The 12,747-nt window shown below is 37.9% G+C and overlaps 1 protein-coding gene across 2 annotated transcripts in view; it reads right to left on the reverse strand.

Annotated features, from left to right (window-relative positions):
• Positions 1 to 203: 203 nt before the first annotated feature.
• The window catches only part of zbtb45 (zinc finger and BTB domain containing 45), a 40,810-nt gene continuing 28,266 nt past the window's right edge, over positions 204 to 12,747 (reverse strand). For both annotated transcript variants that reach the window (XM_035405192.1, XM_035405191.1), the window contains exons 4-6: positions 9,248 to 9,415; positions 5,449 to 5,716; positions 204 to 2,872 (exon numbers count right to left, since the gene is read on the reverse strand). In XM_035405192.1, coding sequence (XP_035261083.1) covers positions 2,520 to 2,872; positions 5,449 to 5,716; positions 9,248 to 9,415 — 789 coding nt within the window. In that variant the 3' untranslated portion in view covers positions 204 to 2,519. The remainder of the gene's footprint in view (positions 2,873 to 5,448; positions 5,717 to 9,247; positions 9,416 to 12,747) is intronic.

Consider the following 12,747-nt stretch of genomic DNA (forward strand, 5'->3'; position numbering starts at 1 on the left):
ACTGGCTGCATGTGCTTGGACCCTGCACATTGCAGCTTGCAGCTATATTTTTATATCCCCTAGAAGTGTTTGCACAGAAAAAAACAGTACATCAATGATCAACAAAATTTGGCAGGCAGGTTCACATTCCCATCCAATTCTCATATAAGAAAGACTACCCAGATTGGCCTGATGCTGGTGTTATAGGAAAAAAGAAAGAGACATTTTTAGGGTTATAACTTTATCACCGGTCTATCGTCAAAATTATTTTTTCCTCAGATTCCATTCAAGTTGATACTCAGTTGATACTCCAAAAAATACAATTGAGTAGGGCTTATCAAAAATGCTAATAACTCCCAAACAGTTTGACGAAAATTGATTAAATTTGGCAAGCAATACCGGGCTGAATGGCCTGTTCTTGTCATTATGTTATGTTATCCATGACCAAATAATTACCATTAATTCAGGTTTTGTACATACTGTAATAGACTGCAATCAAATTTGCATGTGAATTTGATAGATTTTGTAAAACTATAAAGGGACCTTTCATAGATAACGTAATGCTAGACTGCAATAAGTAACACATACACTTTTTAAATTTCAAGAAAGTGCCCTGTAAGTGGTTTAAAATGCTTCAAAGATGTAGGTCTGCAAATCAGTTTGTTCTGAAGAATAGAAGTAAGTCAAGTGACTGACATACTGTATATTTTTATGCATACTTTAACTATTTTATATTAGTGCAACAAATATAAAAATACACATTTTGCATAATTTCCCAGATTCTTAGCATGGTAATGCATGAAAGAGGATAGGTTATATGGAAATATTTATGCAGTCCCCTATTACAATGTTGATCAAAACACATCAGCATATCAACCAGCTATATAAATTGCTTTTCACTTGAAGTTCACTTTTTGTGGATTATGTCATGAAAGGTTATAAAATGGAAGAAATATATTCGAGAATGATAAAAATCTAAGGATTACCAGTATTTAGATACAGTACTGGATTCGATTCATGCACAGTATTATTTGTAAATGGAGAATTTGATTGTTTCATTGCTGATCATTTGCATATACGTTTCATCAAAACTGGTGAAAGAAGTGACATTTCCTTGGCAAAATATAAAAGTACAGTTCACATTTGGGGGTCAAGCCAACATTGTTTCCGCTGATTACGCAGAGCAAATATCAAAGGGAAATTATAGACCTTCAATGCACACTTTAATCACAAACAAAATAAATAGTGGTGTTTTCTTTGTAGGATTCAAAAAGTGACAGTGAAACATGAAGAATTTTTTCCCACTCTTTTCTAACCCTTCACCCATGCAGCATGTACTGGCCATATCTTGACAATCTCCATATACCCACCATTAGGCAGCCCTGCACAAACACTCAGGAAAACAGCTAAATTATTACCATATTAAATGTAAGGGAGAATAAAAGCATTTTCAGATTAAAAAAAAAAAAACCCCAAAAAAAACATTTTTTAACCTTTTAACTTTTTACTAATAAGGGGAAAAAAGCAAAATAGGTTTCAAAAGCAAGACCTATTAGTTTCAGTGCTATACATAACAAAAAAGTAATAGTGTTGGCACACATCTTACAAATTTAAGGATACTTCAGAGTATATTAAAAGCTTATTTTCAAGATCTGAAAATGTCTAGACCAAGAAATGTTATGTAACAAAGAATAATGGTCAGGAGAAAGTAACAAAAAGAACTGGTGCAAGCAGACAGTACCCTGCATTTCACAAAAATGACCAACAATGTAAAGTACAACACAGACAATTAAATTCATGCTTTAAAATTATAAGCATTAAGCTTTCTTGTAACATTATGACACAGTGGTCCTAGAACACATTTGTACTACTATGTACATATGGACAAATATATGATTTTAACCAGTTAATGTTACGTCAGTCCCACTACATGAACTACACTTGGTCCTTATTCTTACTGTATGTACTAAATTACCTTTTACATTGATCGTCTTCTGTTGGAACCAGTGCTAGATTCCATGTTTCTTTGGGTTTTATATTAAAGACTAATGTACTAAATTTTGCATATAAATCAAATCTCATGAATAACCTTTACCTTTTCTTATTCTCTCCTCTGCCGGCAGTCATTCCCTCCTCATCCTTTGCTCCTCACGTCATTTACATGATTTTCTGTATATTTTATGAGCATCTGTCCTTCAGAAATGTCTGAGGTATCTAATAATTAGGAGATGTGTGTAAACAGGACATATTAGAACAATAATGTACCCAACAATGTAGCTGTATGGATTGTAATTCAGTATTGGATAAAATCTCAGTCACATTCAGTGCTGGAGGAAATAATTTTTTGTTCAATTTTCCCTCCTCAATTTAATAAAAGAGGCATGACCTTCTTGCAGTCCAGTGTTTTTAGTTAGCATTTCTGGTAAAAGTCTGATGTGTGCATGCTCCTGTGAATTTTCGATTAAAAGTCGAATACAATTAATCGACTTTCTTATCTTATTCGCATATCTCTCATCCTGCTCTTCTAAACGCATCAAAATCTAAGTAGTGCCACCATTGCTAGATATGTTTGCAGTGGTGAGGCCGGTGCCCATTGTGGTGGATCCGGAAGAAGTTTGGCCAGGCTTGGGGGGCAGGATGTTGGTATGCTGCAGGGCGTGACGCTCCAGCAAGGTGCGGTGGGTGAAAGCTCGGTGGCACACGGCACAGGAGAAGGTGCGCTCGGCCCGGTGGGTGCGCATGTGAACATTGAGTGAGCTTTTTTGGGTGAAGCGTTTACCACACACTGAACACTGGAAGGCCCGCACTCCTGTGTGCACCACCATGTGCTTCAGGAGGTAGTCTCTCAGGGAAAAAGAGCGCCAGCAAATGCTGCACTGGTGGGGTTTCTGACCTGTGAGACAAAGATAAGTCCGTTTTGATTGCTATTGCATTACAGTTCAATCACTTAGCAGATGCTTTTATCCTGGATGACTAACAAAAAGAACATCTATGTATTCCTGAAACTTCTTAACACAAATATTAGTTTCAGGAATACAAAAGTGTGATATAACTAAGAAGGCACAGAAAATCAATTTATAAGTGTAACAGTCAACAATTAGTCAACAATTAGAACTGTAAACAAAAATAGCCACCACTGCACAGAACCTTCACACAGCTACTCTATCCAAGAAGGAAATCTGCAATGAGTAGGGTTTCTTCTGTCTTGACTCTTTCTACCACCAGGGAGCCAGAATTGGTAAAGAGGGGTGACTGGCAATTAAAGGCATTCCTGGGCAGAGTGAAGTGGTCTGTTTGGTGTGTAGGGTTGATTAACTTTTGATGGTATAACAGAGCTGCCTGATATTGAGGCTAGTACCAAGGTTTGAATTTGATGTAAATATCAGTAGCCAAGGGCGGGAGTTGAGAGGGGGAGTGGCATGCCTGAGCCTGGGGAGGTTGTAGGTCAGGCAAGAAGCAGTGTTCTGAATAAAGCATTCTGGATGCTGCAGGGGTCTGATGGCAGAGGCAGGGATACCAATGAGGACGGAGCAGCAGTAGCTCAGATGAGAAATGACCTGGACAAGAGCTGGTTGACATCTCTTCAGATGTTATACAGGAAGAATCTGCACACCCAACATACATTCATGATGTTTTCAGAGATGGACAATTTTTTTTTCTGGTACCACTCAGATTCCTAGCAGATGAAGAGGATAGTTAAAGGTCAAGAAGGGGTGGAGACTAAGCTGGGAAGGGAAGTATACCACTTCAGTTTTAGAGAAGTTCAGCTTCAGTTGATAGTTTGCCATTCAGTACAAGGTGTCCTATAAGTATGACAACCTTACGAGTTTGTCTCCCATTGTTATTTTGCATGGTCTGCCAGCTAGAGGTCATGATAGTCTTTTTGTCAAGCCGTCTCAAGAAATTATCCCGCTTGCACCACCTAAATAATCTAAGTAATTAAGTAATTTCCACTAATTAAGCACAGACGATGATTGACAGTGACACTCGTGTTCAGTTCCATTACTTACTACCATGGACATGCTACAGTGTTTTTAAATGTAAAGGAAATTATGAAATTAAGAATAAGAGCAGCTGTATCACATTTAACTTGCACAAAAAACTTAATTTAAAAAAAACAAACAATTAAAATACTTAACCATCATGATCTTCAATCAAGACCTTAAGAAGAATGAGGTGTCTTCGTGCTGGGTTATAACAAAAACCCATACTATTACAATTCTGGTTTCTCTGCACTGGTTTTGCTTTTAGAATCAATTTTAACATTTTATTAATTACTTACAAGGCCTTACATTGTTTAGTGCCTAATTATATTTGTGAACTTTTAACTCCTTGTTGTCGCAAGAGGCCTCTCAGATCTGCCAGCCTTGGGCTTTTGCCTGTTCCACAGTCTAGATTGAAATCAAGTGGTATTCCAGCCTTTGTCGTAATGGCCCATAGGCTCTGGAACAGACTTCCATACAATATTAGGTCTGCTGATACAGTCTCGGCTTTTAAAACTAGCCTAAAAACCTTTTTACAAAACTGCCTTCTGTAATGACTGATAGCTAGTTGCTGTACTTCTCCTTTTAATTGTTGGGTCTTAACACTACTGTTTTATCATTTCGTTTTATTTGGTTTTATGTTTTACTTTTAATATGCTTAGTTATTTTTTGTTTTATTGTGTTTTAATATTTTCCTTTTTCATCTATGTTCTATATTGCTGTTTTATTTGGTGTTTGTTCTTCCCTTTTATGCCACTTTTATTGTACCCCCATGTTGTCATTTTTAAACCTTATTTGTATCTGCTTTGGAAAGCACTTTGTGCTCTATGCTTGAAAGGTGTTATATAATTAAAGTTATTATTATTATGAGTTAGAGGTTTGCTTGAGTCCATGGGGGGATATGACCCGTGTCTGTCACTCATCCAAAAGTTCCATAGACAAACATGCTATCCAGAGAACAAGGGAAATACACATCAGGGTTGCGCAGTTTCGTTGTTTTAAATGTGTGCACTTATGTCCTTTTTGTATGTGTATCCAATGTTTTTATTGGCTGATGTACCTAAATGTCCAATGAGGAGATGTATTCTTTGTGGTTGATGGGATAGGACTTCCTATTTACAAATTGCCCTCATGCTCCCCCAAGGCTGAATGGATGGGGATGTGCAGGCATACTACACATTATCATGTCAATGTGTGCATGTAATGTACAGACCCGTGTTCCTATCAGTTTCTGTTCTTGACAAGACTGAGAAAAAATCTCCTTTTGAGGGCAATCAAGCTCTAATTTAATCCAAACACATAAATACATACACTGACTGACCAGCAGAGGTTGCTAGTGAGCAATGAGATGCTGCTCTCCTGGCCAGTTGAAACATCCCTGAATAATGCTGGTGCCAACTTTAAGAGCCCTGGCCACAGTTGGCAGTCCTGGTCAATACTTATAATGCGCAAATAAAAAAACTTTAAAAACAAGTGGACTGCCTACCAGAGTGTATGAACATGTGCTTGCTGTAATTCTTCCTGGACCGTAGACTCTTCCCACAATGAGTGCAGTCAAAGGATGTCTCAGATCCCTGGGAGGAGGGGGAAGGGCCTGCTGCACAGGAAGAGGTTGTAGGTGGGGCAGGAGTCATTGGTGCTGGAGGTGGAACCTGTTGGTTGGGCTCTGCTCTCCCCATGCTGTCAATCACCATGGGCCCACTGACAAAATATGGTGTTGACTGAGACTGGCTGACTGGATACTGAAACAGCAGCTGTAAAAATTTAAAACCATGATATTTTACCATCTTTCCAAAACAACACAAGAACCTGTTGACTTAATCCAAAACATTTGTGAACAGAAATGCACACCGTCATGCACAATTAAATTTTTCTAGTAAACCTAATTTTAAGATTGAACATACAGGCAGGTGACAAATTAAAGGAAAAACCAACATAAATTGTCTTGTCGGTAATGTGTTGGGCCACCACAAGCTACCAGATAGTCTCTGGAACTCTACTGGAGGGATGGAACACCATTCTTCCAAAAGATATTCCCTCATTACAGTTGAAGCCATAAATTTACATACACCTAGGCTAAAGACCTTCAAACTCAATTTTTCACAACTGCACACATTTCATGTTAAATAAATTAGGGTATCTACTTTATTTCCATAAGAAGTATTTTCAAAATAATAGCTAAGAGACAAATTTATTTCAGCTTTTATGTACTATATAAGATTTTCAGTGGGTCAAAAGTTTACATACACTTTGTTAGTATTTGGTGGTATTGCCTTTTAATTGCTTAACTTGATTCCAAACGCTTGGGATAGCCTTCCACAAGCTACTCACAATACTTTGCTGGAATTTTTGCCCATTCCTCCTAACAGAACTGGCGTATCTCAGTCAGATTTGTGAGCCTCCTTGGTCGGACACGATTTTGCAGTTTCAGTCCACAAACTTTCTATGGGATTCAGGTCAGGGCTTTGTGAGCTTTGTCTTTAAGCCATTTCGTTACAACTTTGGAGGTATGCTTAGGATCATTTTCCTGCAGGAAGACCGAGTTGCGACCAAGTTTTAACTTCCTAGCTGATGTCTTGAGGTGTTGCTTCAGTATTTATAGATAATCCTCCTTCCTCATGATGCTTCAGATCTATTTTCTGAAGTGCACCAGTCCCTTTTCCAGCAAAACACCACCACAACATGATGCTGCCACCCCCATGCTTCACAGCTGGGATGGTGTTCTTCGGATTAAAAGCCTCATTCTTTTTACATAGCACATAGCACTGATCATTATGGCCAAACAGTTCAATTTTTGTTTCATCTGACCAGAGAACACTCCTCCTAGGTATTCGTCTTGGTGATCACCTGCAAACTTCATTCTGGCTATTTTATGCCGGTCTTGAAGTAGGGGCTTCTTCCTTGTGTGACAGCCTTTCAGGCCATGGCGATGTAGGATTCTCTTAATGGTGAATGTAGATACTTTGGTACCTGATGCCTCCAAATCCTTCACCAGTTCCTTTGTTGTTGTCTTGGGGTTCAGTTGAACCTTTCGGACCAAAGTTCGTTCAGCCCTGGGAGTTCATTTGTGCCTCCTTCCTGAATGATGCAGTGTCTGTGTGGTCCCAAGATTTTTATATTTGCATACAGTTGTTTGTACAGATGCCCGTGGTACCTTCAGTTGTTTGGTAATTGCTCCTAAGGAGGAACCAGACTTGTGGAGGTCCACAATTTATTTTGAGGTAGTGGCTGAGTTGCTTGGATTTTCCCATGGTATCAAGGGCAAAAAGGCAGTGGCTTGAAAGGTAGCCCCTTAAATACAGCCACAGGTGCCAATTAACTCCTAATTATGACAATTAGCCAATCAGAAGCTTCTAAAAAGTCATTACATCAATTTCTGGAATCGTCCAGACTGTTTAAAGAGACAGTGAAAAAGCTGAAATAAATAAATCTGTCGCTAATCAATTGTTTTAAAATTACCTCTGATGTGAACAAAGTAGACTAATTGACTTGCCAAAAGAAATTTATGGTAACATGAAATGTGCAGGGTTGTGAAAAACTGAGTTTGAATATCTTTAGTTTAGGTGTATGTAAACTTTTGGCCTCAACTGTAGGTGTTTTGATGATGGTGGTAGAGAGTGCAGTCTAACACGTCGGTCCAAAATCTCCCATAGGTGTTCAATTAGGTTGAGCTTTGGTGACTGTGAAGGCAATAGCATATGATTCACATCATTTTCATTCTCATCAAACCATTCAATGACCTATCATGCCCTGTGGATGGAGGCATTGTCATCCTGGAAGAGCCCACTCCCATCAGGATCAAAATTTTTCATCATAGGATGAAGGTGATCACTCAGAATAACTTTGTATTGATTTGCAGTGACTTGCCTCAAACAATAATAACAATAATTGAGGACAAGTGGACCCAAACCAAAAATGCCCCCCACAGAGCCACTCACTGTGGGGGACAAGCATTGAGGCCTCTTGGTGTACGCCACACATTTACTCACCCACTTGTCGAGAATACAGTGAAGGATGACTCATATAGACTCATGTAGAACAGTGCCTATGGTTTTTGCACCACTGAACTCAAATGAGTATTCATCTTTGTAATGAGGGGTTTATGCACTGCAACCCCACTTATAATATCCCTCTCAATGTAGTTGTCAATGGACTGTTCTTGCTGACACACTCTGATTATGCATCAAGGTCATCGAATGTGCGCTTTTGACCACAATTTCAGACCCTATTTACTGATGTCTTTCCCATAGATCTAAATGCAGATGTAACTTCAGTCACTGTTCCTATTGAAACTCTAGCCAGTTGAGCCGTCTTTGTGACTGAAGCACCTGCCATCTGTGTCCCATAAAGAACCCTCTTTCAAAGTCACTTAGATATTTTCCTCTTGCCATTTTGATCCAAAATAGAGGTTAACTGGGTCTGCTCAGCATTTTTATACAGGCCACAGAGCATGATAGGATGTTAACTGCTTAATTGTATCATGTAGTACACCTGTATGGAAGCATCTGCATTTGTCATGTTTCTTCACTCATTTATTCAGGTTTTCCCTTTAATTTGTCACCTGTGTGTGTGTGTGTGTGTGTGTCAAGCTTAATATGTATATGGGAATATACAGGAATAAACTATGATATGTTCACACCCAAGAAGCATGTATTATGAGAACTGCACAGCTTGGATTCTAATATCACAAGGCTTTCTGTGAATAATTACTAAAATGCAGATGTGTAAAAAAAAAACATTAGTGCTGTAACAATTATAATTTTGTTGTATGTGAACATCTGCCAGTAAACATAGTTACTCATTGACCAAAATGCAGAAAGAGATGTATTACGTTACTTGTCCAGTAGATTGAAGAATAAAATCTGACATGTAATTAACCATGATTCTACAAACACAACCTTTTGGAAGATGCAATGGGCCTCATTCTTACTTCCTTCTTCCTACTTTGTTCCTAACAAAAGTTCCTACAAAAAACCAAGGTGGGATTCATGAAACATGCGCAGACCTTTGATTTTGTCTGCACATGTTTCCAAACACACATAGATCTTACCAAAAACATATTCAGATAATTTAAAAAAGATAAATGCCAAAATCTTCATAGAAATGTTTGTCAGCACAGTTAACAATCAAATCTTTTTTAGGAAAATTTTGTGAATGAGGCCCAATGTGTCCACTCAACTGGAAACATAATATAAAGAGATTTCCTCCTACATACATTGGCGATACTAGAGCTGATCTTAAGAAACTATTGTATTTTCAAGTCACAGACAATAAAAAATACTAACCTGGTTGTTGATTGATTGCGTGGAGGGTTGTGGAGACATTGGCTTGCTTACTCTTCCTCTGGTGTTAAATGTCACAGGCTCAGAGGATGGCGGGTACTCAGACTCTGTTGCTGTCTGTGACCAAAAACTTTCAGAATACACCGCACCCTCATCATAGAACACCCCCTCCTGCCAAATAATAAAAACAGAGGCATCTGCAAAAACACAGCATCCCTGAAGTAGGCAGACATTTATAAAGTGAGAATGAAAAAAAATAGTTATGCACCTATATGGTGCATAAATCTAGACAGATTTCATGAATCATGTTAGCCATCGGCTAACATACCCTACTAAAGCACTGCTCATAGTAACGCACTCCACGAAGGCTGGATAAGCACGTTTTGGAGGATGCACGTTCAAGTTTGCAGTTTCTCAAAAACTGACGAGGATGTTGCAACAATGGGCCGAGTGAAAAATATGGTAGGCGTATGATGATGACATTATTTTAAAAAGTCTGCGTCTGCTGGGAATTAAATGTAATCCTGTAATGCAATGATTGTGCAGCACAGCTGGTGGACTGCAGAGTGAAAGAAGAAGCAGCTGACAGTGCGCACTTCAGGGGAGAGGTTGCAGACCTGAGAAGGGCTTGCAGTTACAGCTGGGACCTCTTTGATATACTTCACTTAAACAATTCAGGATAATTAGATTTTATCAAAGTCTTTTCTAATTGTACTCCATTTGCTTCAAAACTGCAGCTATACTGTCGTATAAATCGTAGCGAAACCATCTTCATTCAATTGAGCACCTATGCGATGAGATGGGAGCCAAAATAGCCTAACAACTTATTACAACATACTTTATTGACACTGTATTTGTATGAAATCGAAGTGGGTGCAGCTTTGCGCCAACAAAAAAAAAAAAACATAAAAACTTAGCAGACAATCCCGATTTGTTTTGTTGGTGTCATTAATCCTCTTATCGTTGGGATACATGATCATAATTAAGTATAACAGACTTACATCTAACATGCAAAAGTAGATAACAATAAAGATAACTATTTTATGGCATCCTGGTAAATGAGCTCTTACCCCCTGCAACATGAAACAGTAGCCTTTCTTTGCTATTTTAAAATAATTATCAAAAAACATTTAAAAGTATAACTAAATACCAAAAGTTAGAAACATTCTGTTGTGGAGGATTCTTCTGGAAATATTCTGGAATTTTTTTTATTTATTTATTTTTTTGCAAATATAACGTGCAACAATAAGCTGCAAAGTGACACCGAGACAACAAAATCAATCTCAAATCTGCACCACATTGTAACACAGGTCACATCAACCATAAGCTCAAAAGATGTATGAAGAGAGCAGAAAAGTAGAAAAAAAATCAGCTCTATTTTAAAAACAAGGAGTTTGCGTGGGACAGTGCAGGTTTATGAAAGTAATTTTTCAGTGCAAAAAATGTGCTAACTCACAGAAGCATTCTTCTGAGCAATTATCATTATTGTCCTTTTTGCCATTACATACACGCCAAAAGTATTGTGTACATATGAATGTTATTACCTCCAGCTCTGATAGACTCTCTGAAACAAAATTAGCCCACCTACAAGCTTCTCTGATGAGTACTTGCCGAGCAATCCCTCAGTATAGACTGTTGTAAATTCTGCCCAGTATACTGCCAGCAATGAAATATTATAGTGACACTTGTTTTTTGACAATGAAATTAAAATTGAAATTTTTAACAGTATAGTTTGTTAGGCATGAAAGGATACATACTGTTTCATCTGTGTAATCAAAACATAAGTACATATGCTGAAAATGTTACACACTGGTTACCTTTCAGAAAAGACCAGGATTATGCCTGTAGTCAAAAGGATTCAAGAATAGTAACCATTTTATTTTGGTTTGATTATGTCATTTTCAGGCTTGTGTTTAAAAAAGGGGGTGATACAGAAGGGGTCAATAAAAATTCAAATATTTAAAAACATATTGGGGACAGCAAACCAACGGGAGTCTGTGTTAGTCAATTGCCTCTTTATCCAATTGATTAAAATATTTTGTTAACATCAACAAAAATCCAGACCTCTTATTTGAAATAATTGACATCTTTAGCTTGTGGGGTTTTTCAATTCAATTCACTTTTATTTGTATGACGCTTTTTACAGAGAACTGTCACAAAGACGCTTTATAGAGTAGCAAGGCACGTAACAGAGCAAAAAGCGCAAACAAAGACCAGACCTGAGCCCTCAAATAGCAAGTACATAAGGTAAGAATTCCCAGTAGGGAGAAAACCCTCAAACAGTGGCGAGAAAAAACTCCCCAATGGGAAGAAATTTCGAGAGGAACCCGGCTATAGAGGGGAAGACGATCCTCCACTGGCCAGCCTGGTGTAAATTAGCAGTAGAATGGAATGTGGCAGGAATGCTACAAAAAACGGATCTATCACAGCAAATATAATGGATTAGGCAGGTAACAGCTGAGGTTAACGCTAACAGGAATAATAGAAGACCAAATGGCATAGTTCAGCATAGTGAAGTTTAGAGGAGCTGGGTGATGGATCTGGAGCTCCAGGCTGCACAAAGGGATGGGCATGGGAGGAACAGGGCTCTCCTTCCTGGGTTTATTTTTCAAAATAAAGTCTAAAGAGCCTTATTCACATCAGTACAAGTTGAACCACTCACAATGACTGGGCCAGATAAATGAATCGGGACAGACAAGTATGGCTGTAACCAATTATGGAAGAGAGTGATTTTTTCACATTTTTTATATTACACATTTGTTCCAAATCCAATTGGTATTTTACATTTGATTCTTCTTCCACAGCGAGTGATTTCTTTTGCAACAAAGCATCAAGTTTATTCATTAACTGTTTCTGTTGAGTTCTTTTTCAACTTTACCACTTTACTATGAGCAATGGCTAATTTTCTCAACTTAAATTTAAGTAATTACAATTTATTTATCATACGATCGTCAGTCTGGACAAACATCTTACTGGGTAAACTGATTATATATATTTTTTTTAAAGGAGAGATATTAAATTTCCGGTATCCCCATGCTCCATAAAATCCCCTCCCTTGTAGACCTAATAAATTTACTTCATGATCAGTTAAAGGAGCAAACTGATGGGATAAATTAGGGGAAATGAGGTAAAGGTATATTCTGGATTTTACAGTCATGTACTTATTAGCCCAGGTAAATTCTTTCATATTAGCACTGTAAAAACACCATGCATCAATCACCGATAATTCCCTATAAAAGAAATCATGTTACTGCTTAGCGAGTTATAATTCAATCTAGGAAGGCACCTAACTACGTATATAATCATCACGTGAAGTCACCTGTGATTATTCAGCGTGCATCAAAATGTCTATTTTGAAGTTATTTAATTTTCCCAGTGAGATTATCAAACAGATTTTTTGTTTGATGTCCATGAAGCGCAACAACACATTACATACAATGAAAATGGCATTTTATAATTTAGTAATAATAAGGCACTGTACATCTCTAACATCTCATCCCTAA

Source organism: Anguilla anguilla, chromosome 2 (assembly GCF_013347855.1).
Source record: "Anguilla anguilla isolate fAngAng1 chromosome 2, fAngAng1.pri, whole genome shotgun sequence".
NCBI lineage: Eukaryota > Metazoa > Chordata > Actinopteri > Anguilliformes > Anguillidae > Anguilla > Anguilla anguilla.